This window comes from Loxodonta africana, chromosome 5, assembly GCF_030014295.1.
Source record: "Loxodonta africana isolate mLoxAfr1 chromosome 5, mLoxAfr1.hap2, whole genome shotgun sequence".
Taxonomy (NCBI): domain Eukaryota; kingdom Metazoa; phylum Chordata; class Mammalia; order Proboscidea; family Elephantidae; genus Loxodonta; species Loxodonta africana.
Window position 1 is genome coordinate 85,080,491 of NC_087346.1, and position 19,515 is coordinate 85,100,005.

At 35.9% G+C, this 19,515-nt stretch overlaps 1 protein-coding gene and 1 pseudogene across 2 annotated transcripts; one reads left to right on the forward strand and one right to left on the reverse strand.

Annotated features, from left to right (window-relative positions):
* The first annotated feature begins 3,489 nt into the window (after positions 1-3,489).
* Positions 3,490-4,074, forward strand: LOC100661163 (mediator of RNA polymerase II transcription subunit 28-like; annotated as a pseudogene).
* A 7,290-nt stretch (positions 4,075-11,364) lies between these two features.
* Positions 11,365-18,380, reverse strand: ODAM (odontogenic, ameloblast associated). Of its 2 annotated transcripts, XM_064286284.1 has the most exons (10): positions 18,330-18,380; positions 18,204-18,245; positions 17,595-17,642; positions 16,766-16,999; positions 16,114-16,161; positions 14,004-14,114; positions 13,091-13,138; positions 12,229-12,300; positions 11,636-11,797; positions 11,365-11,394 (listed from the first exon to the last, which is right to left on the reverse strand). In XM_064286284.1, the coding sequence occupies exons 1-10, from the start codon at positions 18,378-18,380 to the stop codon at positions 11,365-11,367; spliced, it is 846 nt and encodes a 281-aa protein (XP_064142354.1). The 2 variants fall into 2 exon arrangements, with proteins under 2 accessions (XP_064142354.1, XP_064142355.1); XM_064286285.1 differs by lacking the exon at positions 13,091-13,138.
* Positions 18,381-19,515: the final 1,135 nt, after the last annotated feature.

The following is a 19,515-nucleotide window of genomic DNA, read 5'->3' on the forward strand; positions in this document are numbered from 1 at the left end:
TACTAGATATACAAAAAATAAGGGACTGTGACATGTAGTCAAAAGTAAAATCAGTCCACAGAAACAGATTTGCAGATAATTTAGAAATCGAAACTAGTAGATAAGAACTTTAAAATAATTGGGATAAATATGTCAAAGAATTGACAGGAATATGATTAATACATTGAATGAAGAGTTAGGGAATTTCCAGAGAAAGATGAAAACTTAAAAAATTCAAATGGAAATTGAAGAATTAAAATTTAAAAAAGTATGAAGTTAAAAATTTATTAGAAGTAGATTGGCTATAATAGAAGAAAAGATTCATGAATTTGAGGAAAGTCAACAGCAATTTTCCAAACTGAAGCATTCAGAGAAGAAAAAAAAAAAAAACAAAGGGTCTACTAGCTGAGGAATAGCATCATGTAATCTGATAAACATTGTATGTTAGAAGGAGTCAAGGGAGAAAGTGAAATATGAAAGCAGTCAAAGAAATATTGATAAAAATTTTCCAAATTTGATCCAAAACAACCAACACATATATCCAAGAAGCTCAAGGTGCATGATGTAGAATGACTACAACTATAACCACACCTATATATGCTTAAGAGTCGACTCAATGGTAACTGGTTATTTTTTTGGGGGGGGATACATTTTTTATTTACACATACTATAGTCAAACTGCCTAACACCAAAAACACAGAGAAAGTCTTAAAAGCAGCTTGAGAAAAAAAAAAGACACATCACATATAAAACACAAACTAAACCCATTGCCATCGAGTCCGTTCCAATCCATAGTGACCCTATAGGACAGAGTGGAGCTGCCCCATAAAGGTTCCAAGACTGTAATCTTTGTGAAAGCAGACTACCACATCTTTCTCCCGTGGAGTGGCTGGTGGGTATGAACCACCAACCTTTCGATTAACAGTCAACCAGTTAACCCCTGTGCCACCAGAACATTAATATGAGTGAAAACTGACTTTTCATATGAACTACTGGAGGCCAGAAGATAATATAATGGCATCTTTAAAATGTAGGCAAAAAAAAAAGTCTGTCAACTTATCAACTTAGAATTCTATACACAGAAAAAATAATACATAAAATTTGGGCATAGTAAAAATATCTTTAGAGAAATAAAAACTGAGGGAATTCATAGCCATCAGACATAAACTAAATGAGTTTAAAGACATTTCTTGAAGTCAAAGGGCAATTTTACCAGACGAAAATTCAGATCTACAAGAAGGAAGGAAGGGCACTGAAATTGGTATATCTGTGAGTAAATGTAAGAGTGTTTTTTCTTTTTGTAAATTATTTAAAAGTTAATTGACACATGTAGAAGTAACATGTGAAAAGCAGAAGGACAGAAGGGGTATAAATGGTATTTATTGGTAATTATTGTAAAATAATTTTTTAAACTATGAAGTAGTATAATATTACTTTTGGGTAGACTGTGATAAGATAAGAATGCATATTTTAATCCTTAAAGAAAACACTGGCACAAAGAAATAGAGCTAGTAAGTCAATAGAGGTGATACCAAACCCACTGCCGTCGAGTCAATTCCGACTCATAGCGACCCTATAGGACAGAGTAGAACCGCTCCATAGAGTTTCCAAGGAGCGCCTGGTGGATTTGAACCGCCGACTTCTTAGTTAGCAGCTGCAGCACTTAACCACTATGCCACCAGAGTTTCCAATAGAGGTGATAGAAAGTAAGAATAACACGTTTAACTTAGAAGAAGAGAAGAAAGGGAGAACAAAGAACACAGGAGACAGAGAACAAATAGCAAGTGGCTAGACTTAACCTTTAAGTGCTATGGCTGCTAACCAAAGGTTTGGCAGTTCAAATCTGCCAGGTGCTCCTTGGAATCTCTATGGGGAAGTTCTACTCTGTTCAATAGGGTTGCTATGAGTCAGAATCGACTTGATGGCACTGGGTTTGGTTTTTTTTTTTTTGGTTACACTTCAATCATGTCAATAATTACATTGGATTTAAATGGATTAAACATCTGAAAGACAGAAATTGTGGTCTGGATAAAAAAGCAAGAACTAACTATATGGTGCTTACAAGAAACACACTTTACATTTAAAAAGACATAGGTTGAAAGTAAAAGTATGTTAAGAAGTACATCATACAAACAGTAAACATAAGAAAGCTGGTGTGTCTCCATTAATATTAAACAAAGTAGGGCCCAAAACTTGGCATATTAATGGAGATCACTAGGGCCATTTCATAATCATATAACAGTCAACACATTCCACATCCTCTTCTAAATCAAGAAAAAGTGAGTTCTAGATGTGCACATACCTAAAAGTCATTGGTCTAGCAAAATTCTATCATTTGATCTCCGGCATTGTTCCTATCACCAAGGCCATATTTTCCAACTACTGATCCTTCTTCTTTGTTTCCAACTTTCCCGTTCCAATCATCAGTAATTATCAATGCATCTTGATTGCATGTTCAATCAATTTCAGACTGCAGCAGCTGATAAAAATCTTCTATTTCTTCTTCTTTGGCCCTAGTGGTTGGTGCGTAAAACTAAATAATAGTTGTATTTCCTTTTACGTGGATCTACAATCAACAGCCATGGAAGTAGCAGTCAAGAAATCAAAAGACGTATTGCATTGGGTAAATCTGCCACACAAAAAAGAAAAAAGCCGCAAAGGACCTCTTTAAAGTGTTGAAGAGCAAAGATGTCACCTTGAAGGCTAAGGTGTACCTGACCCAAGCCATGGCATTTTCCATAGTACCGTATGCATACGAAAGCTGGACAATGAATAAGGAAGACTGAAGAAGAATTGACACCTTTGAATTGTGGTGTTGGCAAAGAATATTGAATATACCATGGACTGCCAAAAGAATGAACAAATCTGTCTTAGAATCTTAGAAGAAGTACAACCAAAATTCTCCTTAGAGGCAAGGATGGAGAGACTGTGCCTTACATACTTTGGACATGTTGTCAGAAGGGATCAGTCCCTGGAGGACATCATGCCTGACGGAGTACAGGGTCAGTGGAAAAGAGGAAGACCCTCAACGAGGTGGATTGACACAGTGGCTGCAACAATGAGCTCAAGCATAATAACGGTTGTAAGGATGGCTCAGGATGGGGCACTGTTTTGTTCTGTTGTACATAGGGTTGCTATGAGTGGGAACCAACTTGACTGTACCTAACAACAACAACACATACCTAAAACTAGAGTTTCAAATATACAGAGCAAAAATTGATGGAAGTAGGGGAGAAGCGACTAAATCAACAACCATAGCTGGAGATTTTAACATCTATTTTCACCTGACAGAAAAAATCATTTATAACATAAGAGAATTGAATGGAATTATCAAACAACTTGAATTAGGAGATATGTACAGAACAGAGCATCCTGCACTTCAGAATATACGTTTTTTTTTAAGTGCATGGGCAACATTCATCGAGGCAGCCTGTAGTTCAAGCCTTAAAATAATTATATACATATTTCAAAGAAATAAAATCTTGGGATCTCTTCCTAGCCATTGCATACATGGTGGCGTTGCTAGGTAGCATGTTCTCTGGACAGCCACAAGGGCCCCCGCCACCCCAGTGGGACTCCTGGGCCAGGCTTTGCTTCTTCAGGCCATGCCAGGAGATTAGAAGTCCTCTAACATTACATTGATGGATGAACTGGAGTCCACTTTTGTGACCTGCTTTGCTCCTCTGGTGAGTCAGGACTACATCAATGGCACCGATCAGGAAGAAATTTGAACTGGTGTTGATCAGTGTATCCAGAAGTTTCTGGATGTTGCAAGACAGAACGTTTTTTTCCTACAAAAAAAGATTGCATTTATCTGCCCAGAAACCAGAGCAAGTTATCAAAGAGGATGTCCTGGAACTAAGGAATGAACTGCAGCAGAAAGGTGCCCTGGTCCAGAAACATCTGATCAAGCTGTGGCATTGGCAGCAGGTGCTGGATGACATCAACATGCAGCACAAAAAGCCTGCCGACCTTCCTCAGGAGTCCTTGGCCTACCTGGAGCAGGCATCAGCCAACATCCCCATGCCAATGAAGCAGACCTGATTATCAGAGCAAAATGCCCATCAGCTGAAAAGATTGTCTTAGGCAAAAGCCTACCTGAGGACAGATGTTCAAAATACCCATTCTTGTGGACATGGCGTTTTGGAAGAACTCTTTGACAGAACATGAGATGATTTTTGTTTCTTGCTCTCACCTGAACTTTTCACCCTATTTTTACAAGCTTTTAATTTATAAAATGTCTGTATCTTTGATAAACCATGTAGATCTGTTTCGTCTTTGAGACTTAGTTTAGTGTGGTGCCAATTACAGATGCCTTTTCATGGTAATAAAAAAAAAATGAAATCATACAGAGTATGTTCTCTAATATTGTTATTGTTAGGTGCCATCAAACTGGTTCCAACTCATACTGACCTTATGTACAACAGAACAAAACACTACCTGGTCTTGCCTCATCCTCACAATCCTTGTTATGTTTGAGCCCATTGTTTCAGCCACTGCATCAATTCATCTTGTTGATGGTGTTCCTCTTTTTCACCGACCCTCTGCTTTACCAAGCATGATGTCCTTCTCCAGGGACTGGTCCCTCCTGATAACATGTCCAATGTATGTGAGATGAAGTCTCTCCATCCTTGCTTCTAAGAAGCATTCTGGCTGTACTTCTTCCAAGATTGATTTGTTCATTCTTTTGACAATCCATGGTATATTCAATATTCTTCATCAACACCGTAATTCAAAGGCATCAATTCTACTTCTGTCTTCCTTATTCATTTTCCGGCTTTTGCATGCATATGAAGTGATTGGAAAATGCCATGTCCTGAAGGTGACATCTTTGCTTTTTAACATTTAAAAAGATCTTTTGCAGCAGATTTGCCCAATGGAATGAGTCTTTTGATTTCTTGACTGCTGCTTCCATCGATGTTGATTGTGGATCCAAGTAAAATGCAATCCTTGACAATTTCAATCTTTTCTCCATTCATCATGATGTTGCTTATTGGTCCAGTTGTGAGGGTTTTTATTTTCTTTATGTTGAGGTGTAATCCATACTGAAGGCTGCAGCTTTTGATCTTCACCAGTAAGTGCTTCAAGTCCTCTTCGATTTCAACAAGCAAGATTGTGTCATTTGTGTATTGAAGGTTGTTAATGAGCCTTCTCCAATCCTGATGTCCCACTCTTTTTCATATATTCTAGCTTCTCAGATTATTTACTTAGCAGACGGATTGACTAAGTATGGTGAAAGGATACAACACTGGACACACACCTTTCCTGATTTTAAACCACACAGTATCCACTTGTTCTTTTTGAATGACTGCCTTTTGGTCTATGCACAGGTTCTGCATGAGCACAATTAAGCGTTCTGGAATTCCAATTTTCACAATGTTATTAATAATTTTTTTATGATCCATACAGTGAATACCTTTGCAAACTCAATAAATCATAGACACTGTTGTTGTGTTCGGTTGCTAACCAAAAGGCTGGCAGTTTGAATCTACCAGCCATTCTTTGGAAACCCTGTGGGGCAGTTCTAATTTGTCCATAGAGTCACTGAGTTGAAATCGACTGGATGACAGTGGATTTGGTTTTTGGTTTTTGAAACATCTTTCTGGTATTACCTGCTTTCAGCCAAGATCCATCTGACATCAGCAACGGTAACCCTTGTTGCAGGTCCTCTTCTGAATTTGGCTTGAATTTCTTGCTGTTCCTGTTCCACGTACTGCTGCAAATATTTTTTAATGATTTTCAGCAATATTTTAATTTTTTGTGATATTAATGATATTGTTTGATAATTTCCACATTCTGTTGGGTCGTCCTTCTTTAGAATTGGCACAAATATGACTCTCTTCCAGTTGATTGGCCAGGTATCTGTCTTCCAAATTTCTTGGCATAGACAGGTGGGCACTTCTAGTTTGGATCAGTTTGAAACATCTCATTTGGAATTCCGTCAATTCCTGGAGCCTTGTTTTTCACCAATGCCTTCAGTGTACCTTGGACTTATTCCTTCAGTATCGTTGGTTCCTGATCATATGCTACCTCTTGAAATGGACTAATGGTGACTAAAGCAATTATGGGAACTAGCAGATGAATTTAGTAAGATCATAGGATATAAGTTCAATGTACAAAGCATCAGTTGTATTTCTATACACTAACAAGAACAATTAAGAAATGAAATTTTAAAGATCAGATATTTAGAAATAAGTTTAGCAAAAATTGCCCTTCCTTTACATGGAAAATCATAAAGCATTTCTGAGATAAATTAAAGATCTTAGTAAATATATGACAAGACCATTAGTTAAAATAGTCAGTATTATTAAGACAACTTTAATTGATCTTCACTTTCAGTACCGTCCCAAAAAAACTACAGCAGGGTAGGAACTTAAAATTTACATGAAAATGCCAAAAATATAAAGTTTCAGTAATCAAGACTATGTATTAACGATGAGAAAGATACAAAAGTAGTTAAATGGGATAGACTAGAGAGTTAAAAAAAATAGATACACATACATAAAGTCAATTGATTTTCAAAAAGTTTCAAGGCAATTCAGTGAGGAAAAGACAGTCTTTCTAACAAGTGATGTTGGAACAGCAGTGTTTCTGTATGAAAAAAAAATTATTCTTGATTCCTAACCTCACATTCTATACAAAAATGAATGGCTACCGATCTAAATATAAAAGCTAAAACAGTAATGATTCTATAAGAAAACATAGGAGAAAATCTTCATTACTTTGGGGTAGATAAATTTTTTTTTGATAGGACGTGAGAAACATTAACTTAAAAAAAGATGAAAAATTGGACAACATCAAAAAAAAAAAACTCTTCAAAAAATGAAAAAGTAAGCTACAGACTGGGAAAAGTATTCATAATACATTTATTTGACAAAGTACTTTCACCAAGAATATATAAAGAGCTCTTACAACTCAATACTAAATCAACAAAAAACTTGAACATTATCTTTAAAAAAATCTACAAATATCCAATAAGCATAGAAAAAGATATAACATTATTAGTCATCAGGCAAAATGCAAAGTAAATCCATGAGATGTCTCTTCATACTCATTAAAATAGGTGAAATTAAAAAGACAGACAATTCTAAATATTGGCCAGGAGGTGGAGTAACTGGAATTCCTATACACTGCTGGTCAGAATATTAAATGCTACATTGGAAAACTATTTAATAGTTTCTTATATACCTACCCTATGATTTAGCTCTATTTCTTAGTATTTGCTCAGGAAAAATGAAAACCTATCTTTACAAAAAGTTTTATACAATAATGTTCCTAGCATCCATTAATACAGTATTAATAAAGAAACTGTGGTATATTCTTACAACGGAATATACTACTTAGACAATAACATAGATGTCATGGATTGAATTGTGTCCCCCAAAATATGTGTCAACTTGGTTAGGCCTTGATTCCCAGTATTGTGTGGTTGTCCTTCATTTTGTGATTGTAATTTTATGTTAAAGAAGATTAGGGTGAGATTGTAACGTCCTTACCAAGGTCACATCCCTGATTCAAGGTAAAGGGAGTTTCCCAGGAGCGTGGACTGCAGCACATTTTATCTTCAAGAGAGAAAAGAAAAGGGAAGCAAGCAGAGAGTGGAGACCTCATACCACCAAGAAGGAAGAACAGGAGAGCTTATCCTTTGGACCAGAGTCCCTGCATTTTGAAGCTCCTAGTCTGGGGGAAGATTGACGGCGAAGATTGATGAGAAGGCCAACAGAGGGAGAAATCCTTCGCCTGGGGCTGATGCCCTGAATTTGGACTTCTAGCCTACTAGACTGTGAGAGTATAAATTTCTGTGTTAAAGCCATCCACTTGTGGTATTTCCGTTATAGCAGCACTAGGTAACTAGGACAATAGATGAATCACAAAAGCATTATATTGACTAAAATAAGCAAGGCACAGAAGAGTACACATTGAATTATTTGATTCCTATTAAGTTCTGGAGCAGGCAAAACTAATATATGTTGATAGAAACTAAACAGTGTAGTTGCCTGGCATGACAGTGAGGATACATGACTGATGGGAAAAGGTTAGGAAGGAACTTGCTGAGAATGATAGAAATGTTCCGTATCATGATAGGTGTGGTATTTACAAGGTTATGTAGTACTTATCTACTTTATACTCATATATGTTTGATATTGCATTTATATAATTCCCATTTTTCCAAAGTATCTGTTATTATATCCCCTAGTATTATCAAGCTCTTGACTGGATTATAGCTTAATGCTTAGAGTTTTGTGGCTTTCCCTGAGTTCTGCTCTCTTTACTGTCGCCTCTTGGAAAAATATGTATGCTGTGCTCACCTCTCGAGCCTCTGAATACCCCCTTCCCCTCCTTCTTAACGCAGTGGTTAAGAGCTTGGCTGCCAATCAAAAGGTTGGCAGTTTGAATCCACCAGCCCCTCCTTGGAAACCCTAAGGGCAGCTCTACTCTGTCCTACAGGGTTTGTAGGAGTTAGAATCGACTCAGTGGCAACGGGTTTGGTCTCCTTAAAGAGAAAGTTGAGTTCTTGCTATGTTCCAGGTTGTAGTCTAAAAACTACAAGGTTGTAGTCTAAGCACTCAGCAATTCCTTTTCACAATGACTTTGTGAACTCTTGGGATTTTGGGACACCATGTTACTGAGCTTTATCAGATATCTAGTATATGGATCCCTCTGTCTCGTTCAATAGTAAGAGGTCCAGCAGATTACCTAGAGTTATATTCATTCAACACATAAACGTAAGGAAAAGGGATACAACGTAAGACAAAGGCAGGATAGGTAATTATTGGGTGACTCTTCCTTAAGGGTAAGTAGCAGATTACAGGTTCATAACATTACTAAATCTTGGGGCCATAAGGTGCTAGAACTGTGATCAAGTGTAAAGCTTAGATTACTGACCAAATTTGTTTGAAACCACCTAATATATATCCATTCATTCATTTTTTCTCTCATACACTCACATACACACACTCACTTGCACACATCAACATACACATATATATACACAAATAGATAAAGCATATTAAATATCAGTTTTCCTATTTTTTTTAGAATTTCAGCTGAAGGCCCAAAGCTGAGAAAATAAGTAGCAATAAATACTTCTATAGTCACAAGAGAATGGGGGTGGGGGAGGGAATTAATATTTTTCTCAGTACTTCGTATGAGTCAGGCATCTTACATGTGTTATTTCCTGTGGTCCTTATAGAAATTCTGAAAGGTAGGTATTGCTATCTCCATTTTATACCTGAGGAAACTGAGGCTCAGAGTTAAGTGACTAGCTGAAGGTTCGAAACTACATTCGAAATTAGATCTGATGAGATTTAAAATCTGTGCCCTTTTCTCTACAGGATACTTCATCTACAAACAGCATACAACCTTCTTTGGTTTGGGGCATCTATTCTTTAGGTGAGAACAGCCATCTCTTGTGTAGTTGTAAGGAGCCCTGGTTGCTCAGTGGTTAAAGCAATCAAAGGCTAACTGTAAGGTCTGCAGTTCGAAACCACCAGTGGCTCTGCAGGAGAAAAACATGGCAGTCTGCTTTTGTAGAGATTCACAGCCTTGGGAAATCCATGGGGTCACTATGTGTCAGAATCGACTCGATGGCAGTGGGTTGTATAGCTGTGCTATATATTAAAAAGGCAATAATAAACAAACCAAATCCTTTGACACAGAGTCAATTCCAACTCATGGCGACCCCATGTGTTTCAGAACAGAAGTGCTCATACGTTTTGCTTGGCTATAATCTTTACAGAAGCAGATTGCCAGGTCTTTCTTCCACAGTGCCACTTTAGGTTAGTAGTTGAATGCAAACCGTTGTACTACCCAAGGAACTGTTTTGTATTCAAGGGTTAACATCTTTTTGTATTATGTTTACTTTTGTCAGATACCCTAGTATATCTCATATATCATATTGGGAGCATGCACTGCCACCAAATAATTTTGATTCTCCTGAAGAGTGCATCAGAAGGAAGCTGGTAGAATAGGTCTGGGGGAAATAATGAGACAATATGTCAAAATTAGGTACACATTTTATTCCATTAGTCTCAACCACCATACTCATCATAAGTCCAATGACAGTATATCTTTATTGTCATAGAAGAAACCATTTTCCAGAGACATCATTTATTAATACAGTGATCCAATGATTCAATGATATTAGTTTTATTCTCAGTGTTGCTACTTTCCAGATTATGCTATGGTAGAATATTTAAAAAGAAATACAATTTGTAAAGACAGTACTTATTATGTGATTATATTATTTTTCTCTGACTTATTTAAAGAGTATAATACTATTTATAAGTAAAAAAGAAATTCAGGAGAAGGGCCAAGATATTTTGTCTATTTCAAATAACTGATATTAGCATTGAGGAAGCAAATAGCCTAAAATGGTATCTGAGGCACACAGCCACATCTTTTTCTCTGAAAAATAAAAGAGCATTTTAATATCGTTAGACTTTTGTGTAAAATTTTCTAGATATTTACTAAATTGCTTAATAAACAAATAAGAAGTTTTATGTTTACTGGTATTGATGCCACACAGAGTGAAGCTGACATTATACTGAAATCCCACTAATACTTCTGACTAAATAACTTGCATAAACCTACTTTGTACAAGGTATTACATTACAGAGGAGACTTTTCTAAAGAGATGACAATACTATTCACTTCTGGTTGTATTTTATAAACTTCTCTAATCTGAAGAAATCGAGCATTCATTTTCATAAGAAGAAGAAAGAGAAGAGATTCATAGGCAGCAGAGAGGAGATTTCTAGAACCTTTGCCTTTTAGTTTGCGTTTCAGGCCAAATCATCTGCTTTTCAGTCTGTGTGGATTCTTTATTTCTCGGTGCCATATCCACCCTGACCTTCTACTCTCACCTTAGCCCACAGCCAACCAAGTCCATTAAAACAGGTAATCAAGGTTATGTTTGAACATAAAGGATATGAAATTTGAAATTTCCATGCCTATATGTAATTTTTTAATCAGTTTGAGACTTTATTTCATTCTAATATAATACAGATGTATTGACATTATTGTAATTTCTAGCCTGCAAAGTGAAATTAACTTGGAGGCACTCTATAGAATGTCATATATATATATACCTAATATATTTACTATTTCTGTTGTCAGAGCTTACACCAAGCTTATGGTGTAGGCAGACATGGTTATCAAAAATTCATTTTGATTTTTTTTCAACCCCTGAAAGTCTATAATTATTATTAATTTTGGTAGGGAGGTATAGGCACTAACTTATTTTTTCATAATCACTTGGATGAGAATTCTTCACTAGTCATTCTGACTTTTTTTTTTCCCTTTTCAAATTAAGATATGTCATGATACCTAACAAGCATGTCTTTTGGTAAATACCTACCAAAAACTCTGAATGATCAGAATGTCTTATGGTTCCCTTAAGCTATCAGTCTTGGCCTAGAGAGAAAAGGACATTTATAAGAAGCTCTTATCAAATCAAAATTGAAAATATTCTCATTAACTGATTTGTAGTAAATGGTTGTTTGCTTCCTTATTCAGGGTTAAATCCATATATTTTACTATGTCATTAAGTCATTATTTCCATGACTAAGTCCTATACATTAAAGCACTAACTGTATCTTCATATTTTAATTTAGACAACAATTTCTCACAAAAAATAAACTTTTGATTACTCTACCTTTTCTTCCATGAACTCTGGGGTAATAGTTGGGTCTACAGCAGAAGTGAAAAAATGGGTTGTGCTGGGTTTTGGTGAAGTTGAAGGCCTGTAAATTCCTGCACTGGCATGCCTAAAGTTTGTCATTTCTTTTTGTAAATATGGCACCACTTCTCCTGCTGGCTATAGACAAGGAGAATGAAAAAAGAAAAAAAAAAGTTTGCAGGTTTAAGTACAAAGTAAAAATCGGGAAGAATATAAAGCAACAGGATTGAGATGGAAGGCAAACATTTTGTTTTACAAGAAAGGGCTTTCATTAGTTTTCTAGATAATAAGCTTTTAGTAAAACTATCGATATACTAGCAAACATGGTTCTCTTAATATGTGCTTTTTAATCAAGGGTGCCTAGAAGAATATATGGCACATAGCATTCCCTCAATAAATATTTGATGAACTGAATGAATTGAATCTTGACTGGCAAAATGTTACAGGGTAAAGAAGTAATAATTGTTGATGGAATCGTAAGTTTGTATTAAAATGAACAATAGCACTGGGACCTGTAAGTTCTCAGTTGTTGATTTCTGGTGCTAGCAAAGTGTTCCAAGGAATCTTACCAGGAGAGCAATTTCAGGGGCTGTGCCTACAAGAGGCTCAAAGGCTACTTGTTGCTGTCCTCCTGGTATAACCTGAAAAATCAGAAAATTAAAATAAAGGGTAAATTATTGATCTATAAAAATATGTTGTTTTACCACCCAGGTCAGTTAAACAGTCCCCAACTTCTTAAATTAATTTCTTAAAAACTAAAATAATTTAGATTTGAGAAAGAGAAAAGCAACTCCTGACATCCGGGAACTGGCCTGACCCAGCAACTGGCCTGCATTCCCTGCTAGGTCATGGTGTTCCTCTTGACAAACATAAACAATCCTACAGAACTCCAAATTAGACAAGGTTGTCCGGAACACAAAGATATGAAACAAAAAGCAAGACCTCTTCACAATCTTGTCTAAAGCAAGGTCACTGTGTATGCCACAAAATACCACATATCTTCACAGCCTGGCTAGTATGAGACAAAAATCACAGTTTTGTCTCACACCATTATTCTTGCCTTCTAAGTAAGAGTTGTTAAGATGCCCAATCATGAAACCACCCCCACTTCCTGAGACAACCGAATACAGAGCTAACTATCGCTTTCTTAAACTCTCCCCCAAATCACCTAACATGAGTCCAAATGCTATGATAAGTCATTTTAATACCTTCTTATTAAGGGTAAGGTCAACAATTATTACTTCTTTACCCTACAGTTCCCTGTGATGTGTGTTCTTCCTTGTTACAATGAGTGGATAAATCCATATTTGTTCAGCTGTATTTATGCTCCTGGTAGCCTTTGTCTGAAGGCCGCTGGCAGATTTAATAGATTATAATGAAAGTGGATTTAATGTTATGTTTTTTAGAAATGAAAAGTTTGCATTTACTTACAGGTTCTGCTTGTTGTGGAATATATTCAAATAGAGTATAAAGTGGTACCTGTCAGATTTTCAAAAAATGCGTTAGGTGACTTTTACCATAATTTTGCTATAAACAATTATTATAATTATGGATATTTTTATATTCTTTTAAATACTCCTTTTAAAGTTCAAATATTCCAGGTAGTAAAGTTAATTATTGTTAAGTGACCAAGAATCTTCTTAATACTGTATGATTTCTAGGTTAAAACTTTGTCTTTAAATTAACATGACTTAATTTGAATTGCTCCTACCAGTCATTTAGATATAATTTTCAGTGTTCTCTAATTTGGGTTGGCAAGTTTTAGAGTAGTGGTTAGACTATTAAAAAAAATTTTTCCATTATAACTAAAAGAATGCTAGTTATGTATGACCAAATAGAATTTATATTAGAGTTCTGAAAATCCATTGGAAATACACAAAAGTCAATATGTTATCTAATTATATCCCAGGATCTAGTGATCACAGGCACCTTTCATCACAATAGCAATTTTTTTCTTATGCTTAAAAAAAAAAACTATATCTATCATCTATCTAACCCATCTATCTAAGATATATACAAATACATATATATGTATATATGACAAGAAGGATACTCATAGATTTGAAAAGTGAGAAAAATCTGTGTTCCAAGGTGATTCAGATTTTGATCTCTGATTTTGTAGAAGGCCACTTACTGACTTTATTCCTTCAAAATCCAGCCTTGGGGCATTACCACATTAGTCTACACAAGTGAAAGAGAAAGCACCATATCCTCTATGACCATCAGTTCAAAGTGTTGAGTTTTTGCACTAAATATACTCAGCTATTCTTGTCTCTGAAAATGTATCTTATCTTCTCTAGTCTTAGACGAAACTAGTCAGAAGAAAATCAGACATTTACTGTACCTGCACCTCAATTTGCTGCTGTCCTGCTTGTTGAGGTAATTGTGTAGAGGTGACTGTTTGTAGAGCTTGCTCCCAGGGTAGGTAAACGTACAGTGGATAGTACTGAAGTGTCTGTTTGTAAAGGGGGAAGTATATAAGAGGTTCCTTTAGATAAGCCTAGGCTATTCTCTTAATGTTCATTAAATGTAAACAAAGACATGCACAAAGAAACCCTTCCTAAACTGTAGGAAAAACTTGCATCCCATATGATATTGGACTTGGTTGTTTTTAAGGTTACTTGGTCAAGCACACTTAGGAATTAATGGGATCAACTAAATTAATGAGGTAGGACATCTCAGAGACATTATATACAAATTACTTTGCAAATATCTAAGAGGAGGATAGGCTGTGTAGGATTTTCTGTTTTGTTTTTAAATGATCATGCTGCAGGACATGGTATTAGAAATCCTGCCACAAGGAATGGAATGTTAAGAATGCATTGCCTCTAATTATTACCCTTTTATTGAAATAATCTGTATGCGGTTTAGAACGTTTGGAAAATCTAGAAATAGAGAAGGAACAAATAAAATCAACTACAACCTCACCATTCACATTATCATGTATCAGCCTCTGCTTACACATCTTGTGTGTGTCTTTATCGAAAATTTGGATCATAGGATATACATATAGTTTTGAATGCTGTCCTGTTTTTTGCATCGTTAAATAAGAGGCTGTGTTAGATGAGAGTTAAAACAAAGCAAAACTATGGTTCAAGAAGGATTATGTTCTTAACCCTGGCTGAGAATCAAAATCACATATTTAGCATTTTAGAAGATGATCACATTTGTCATCTGTTGTTGTTGTCATATGGCGTCAAGTCCATTCCAAGTCATAGTGACGCTATAGCATGTACTCATATGGTTTTGATTCATTATGCCTGGGGTAAGGTCCAGGCATTTGTAATTTTCAAAATTAACCACAGAGATTATGAGGAAAGAAAGCCAGGGTGGAAAGCCACTGATTTAGTGATTAAAAGAGGAGTGGAGAATTACATTGCAACTCAGCTATTTAATTTCATTAAGAGAGGGTAGTCTCTTTAAGACACCATTTCCTGATCCTTAAAGTGAAGTAATCCCATGTGTCATGTTTGTGACTAGATATTTATAACAGAGAATGAGATAATGTCTAGAAGTAATTTTTGTTTTTTAGTAGGTATAGGGTAGGACAAAAATTGGTTAGGATTACAGTAGAGTGAAGTGTTGTAACTTTTTATCAAGAGGTCAATGCCTTTTGGTAAATAATATCATCCATCTATATTCCTGTTTTTTGAACCTAGGATATTACAAAAAAAAAAAAATTGGATCTGTGGTGGCACAATGGTTAAGACTTATGGCTGCTGTCAAAAGGGCGGTAGTTCGAATCTACCAGCTGCCCTTTGGAATATGGGATAGTTCTACTCAGTCCTATAGGGTCCCTGTGAGTTGGAATTAACTCTATGGCAGTGGGTTAACAGTTCATGATCCTTGTTTTCTGAACCTAGGATATTATAAAATTGACTACCAAATGCTTGAAGATTTTTTATACTAATATAGTGATTCTACTAGCTTGCATTAATTTTTCTTAGATTCTCTAATGGAAATCACTACCATTTGATAGTAAAATGCAGAATTTAATTGATAATATACAAGAACCTAGAAAAGTTTTAACCTGAATTTCATAACTGCCAGAAAATACGGGCAAACGCTCTCATGTCTAAATATTGTACAATGCCAGTTTAATCCATCTACCTCTAAAACAAAATTTAGGGTTGAGCAAACAGCCCATGGACTAATACTCTTGAGTTGTTTCCAAATGCCAACACTTTTGGTGCAGAGAAGGCATGACATAGGGCTTAGTGAGCTCCTCTATTTCCAACATAGCAATGCCTTGGAAGCCCAAGAGCCCTGGGGACTCCCTAGATGCGCTCAATTCAGGAACTGTTACTAGTGACTAACTAATGCTAGCCCAGCAATGATGGTACCCAGATAGTGATATCATTATATGGCTTTTATAGTCTTGTAATAGCAGTCAGGGCTGAAATATAAAATAAAACATTCAGAACCATCTCTCCAGTGGCATACTATTCATTTACCTGTGCCTGCTCTTGGGGCAATTTGAAGGAGACCACATAAGGCATCACCTGCCAAGAAAGGAATCATAAAAAAGTCATACTTGACCATCAGAATTTATGGGTTTCTTTTCATAGACCTATCCATAGAAATTTATCATCTGTATTACCAGACCTGACGACAATGAAAGGTCGTACACTATATGTACCATTGTTGATGCAAATTGCTTTTGCAGCTTAGATGAAATATCCTTAATGTTCTTCTCCAGAACATAAACACTTCTGATTTGTGGTTTGTGATCCAAGAATAGCTAACATGAACAGTATTTTTCATGTTAGGAATAAAAAAGATAAGGAAGTACTTGTGGGACAGTGGTTAAGTTCACGGTGAGGTCAGCGGTTCAAACCCAGAGGTCAGTGGTTAAGTGTACTCTGTGACTCCAAAGGAGAAAGATGTGGCTGTCTGCTTCTGTAAAGATTACAGCCTTGGAAACCCTATAGGGCAGTTTTACTCTGTACTGTAGGATTACTATGAGTCCGAATTGACTTAACAACATATTATGAGAAAAAAGTCTTTTTCGAAAACTCCTTTCTTACTTCATGTTTGTACTCACTTTAACAGTCAATGTATCTCTATCTCACTTCAGAACAAAAAGATAGAAAAGTCCCAACTTACGTGATTAGGGCCCTGTTGGGTCTGCAGTGGTATTTGAGCCTGTGAGGGGTCTAGCTGGGCCCACTGAGGTCCTTGGGCAAAATTGGCTTGTCCTGGGAAAGGTACCTGATTTGGGAACAGTCCAACAAATTGATCTAGGGTTGGCAAAGAGACCTGGGACAGTCCAGGAGCTTGAGCCTGCTGTCGATGTTGCAGGATCCCAGAGAAAGGAGGAGTCAATGAATTAAATGGGCCCTGGAAGGACACAAAGGAAAGAAAGTGTTTTCTTTCATGTCAAAAAGAACTTAAAAACCATCCCGAGCAACAAAGAGTCACAATGTAAGCAGTTTCTATATTTCTAGTTATGCTACATTATAAAAAAAGAAAAGCAAATTGATAGATTTTGAGCCATGCAAATAACAAGAAAAAAAAAAAAATAACAAAAGGCACAGCTAAATTCCCAATGCTTGTGAGAAATAGAGGGTAGAATGAGTGGATAAAAGAACACAGATTCTGCAGTTTCCAGACTGGTTTCAAAACTTGTTTCCCCCCCCCCCCCCCATTGGGCAGCTGGGCATGACTTTAGGTAAAACAGTTCATTGAATTATCTCACAGGGTTGTTGTGAGAATTACTGCCTGGCATATACAAAGTCCTCAATAAAGAAATGTTAATCAGATTCTAATTTCTCACTTTACTCTTCAGTCATAAGAATATGTGGGATAAATTCATAACTTTAATAATCAAGATTTCAAAATGGAATCAGAGAACATTTTCTTCTCATATAAATCCTCACACGAAATGAAGAGTAGAAAAAGATACCCCTTAAAATAATTACTGAGATAAAGGTACCTGAAACTGTAGTGGCAAAAGCCGAGCATTATTAAGATTCAGAAGTAGCTAGAAAGGGAAAGATGATACGAAAATAAGATTATGACACATGCTAACACTGTTAAGAACTATGTTTACCACAAATACAGCGCAAGTCATAACTGGTCGATCGGTTTCTTGTTACAAGTGAGACATTTTCTCATTAAGCTGACATAAAATTACAGTGATTAGAGGTTAGAGTTGAAAACAGACCTGGCATTTAACAACCTCTCCCCTGCTACGTTTGAGACTATATGACGTTAGCCCACTCCAGGGCTTTAGTCAGTCATTTTACGCTCTTAAACACCTATATACTACACTTGTACTAGCTGCTGCTAGAATGAAAAGATATAAAAGCTTTTGTTTCTTCTATAAAGAATGTACAATCAGAGGAGGAAGGCAAAACTAAAATTGTAGAAATGACCTTTATACAAAGCAAGCATGAAAATCGAAAATGTGTTTGGATATGTATAAAAGCTGGTAGATAGGAATCGAAGATAAATCAAGTGAAGGCTTTTTATCTCTTCCCCACCAGGTTTCCAAAAAAAAACCAAAAAAAAAGTAGAGATTGTTTTAAGTATTTCAACTAACCTCATTGCTGTTGCTTGCTGACACAAGGCGCTGTGGGACAAGCTAAAAATAAAACCAGAAGTGGTAAAAGATGGGTTTGTTATAGGTTTTATAGCATAAGATCAGTTGTAGCATGAAATCACTTACTGGGGCTGCCAGTGTGGCTCCAAGGAGCCCAAGGAGAATTATTACTTTCATTTTCAGATGAAATACCTAGAAAATAAGTTAATGTGATAATTAGCTTTAAAAAGATTCTCTACTAAAAAAATCTCTATAGTAATAAAATTAGTTGATACTGTTCAGAGGACTAATTTACTTATATTTTAGAATTTAAGTTAATTTAAATTTAATTTAGAATTTAAAATGAAAAAGACATTTTTAATCTCTAAATCAGAACTTATTGTTTTTCCCAGAACAGCTGTTTACTAAAAACCAAGTTGTTTGCCTGTCTTTTCAGCTTAACCAAATGACTCATTTAGAGACATACTGTACAGTTGAATAGGTTAGTGAATAAGATCAACTCATTCCTGGTGCTGCTCTACACTGATGGAGTGGGTCATTCAGGCAATGGGAGGCTCAAGATGGGGGTCAACCAACTGGATCCTTAATATGAAAGCAACTTAATGTCTATATTTAAAAAGTACTACAATAAAGATCTGACAACACCAGTCCAATACCAAATAATCTTAGAAGTCTAATACTGAATTAACATTTTTCTAATTTAGAGAAATAGATTAAAACATTAAATTGTTATATTTATTTATAGTGTAAACCGCCCACATATTTTATTGCTTGCCTTCTAGATATGAAAATTCCTGCCCCAGTTCAAATCACTGACCTAAATGAATGTTTAAAATTTAGGGTGACCTTAATAGTCTATCTTGCAGAGTTCATTGATTTTGGTTCTTAAAACCATGGAAGCAAAATCTGATCTCTTACCTTACTTCTTGGTCTATGAAGAGATATCTAGAACTGTGCAAGATCTGGGTTCTTTTTATCTTTCAGCTTCGCTTACTTTTTAAAACCCATCTTCAGAAAAAAAGGACCAATCATTTTTTCAAAGGGACTAGTGATTCAGTGGGTTTCAGACAGTGACTTAGCTAATAACCCCTTTCCTAATCATTTAGGCGGTATATGGATACCCACACTTTTAGTAATGTTATTAAATTATCCCCTGAGAAATGTTTTGTTGTGATCATTCCTCACCTCTGCCTTGGTGATGACTAACCCTTCTAGAGTGATTTTGTTCTACTCCATCTTTTAAATTCTTAAAATGAATACCTTAACATAGTAACTTTTAAGACCTTTATTAAATTGAAGGATAAAGGGTGAC

Bases quoted from the DNA above. Each gene is read 5' to 3' on its own strand.
- ODAM (XM_064286284.1), bottom strand. From the start codon at position 18,380: ATGAAAGTAATAATTCTCCTTGGGCTCCTTGGAGCCACACTGGCAGCC. The intron at 18,246-18,329 runs GTAAGTGATTTC...TTTTATTTTTAG, and splicing joins GAGCCACACTGGCAGCCCCA to CTTGTCCCACAGCGCCTTGT. The intron at 11,395-11,635 runs GTAGAGTAATCA...TTTTCTCTCTAG, and splicing joins CAGAGTTCATGGAAGAAAAG to GCCAAGACTGATAGCTTAAG.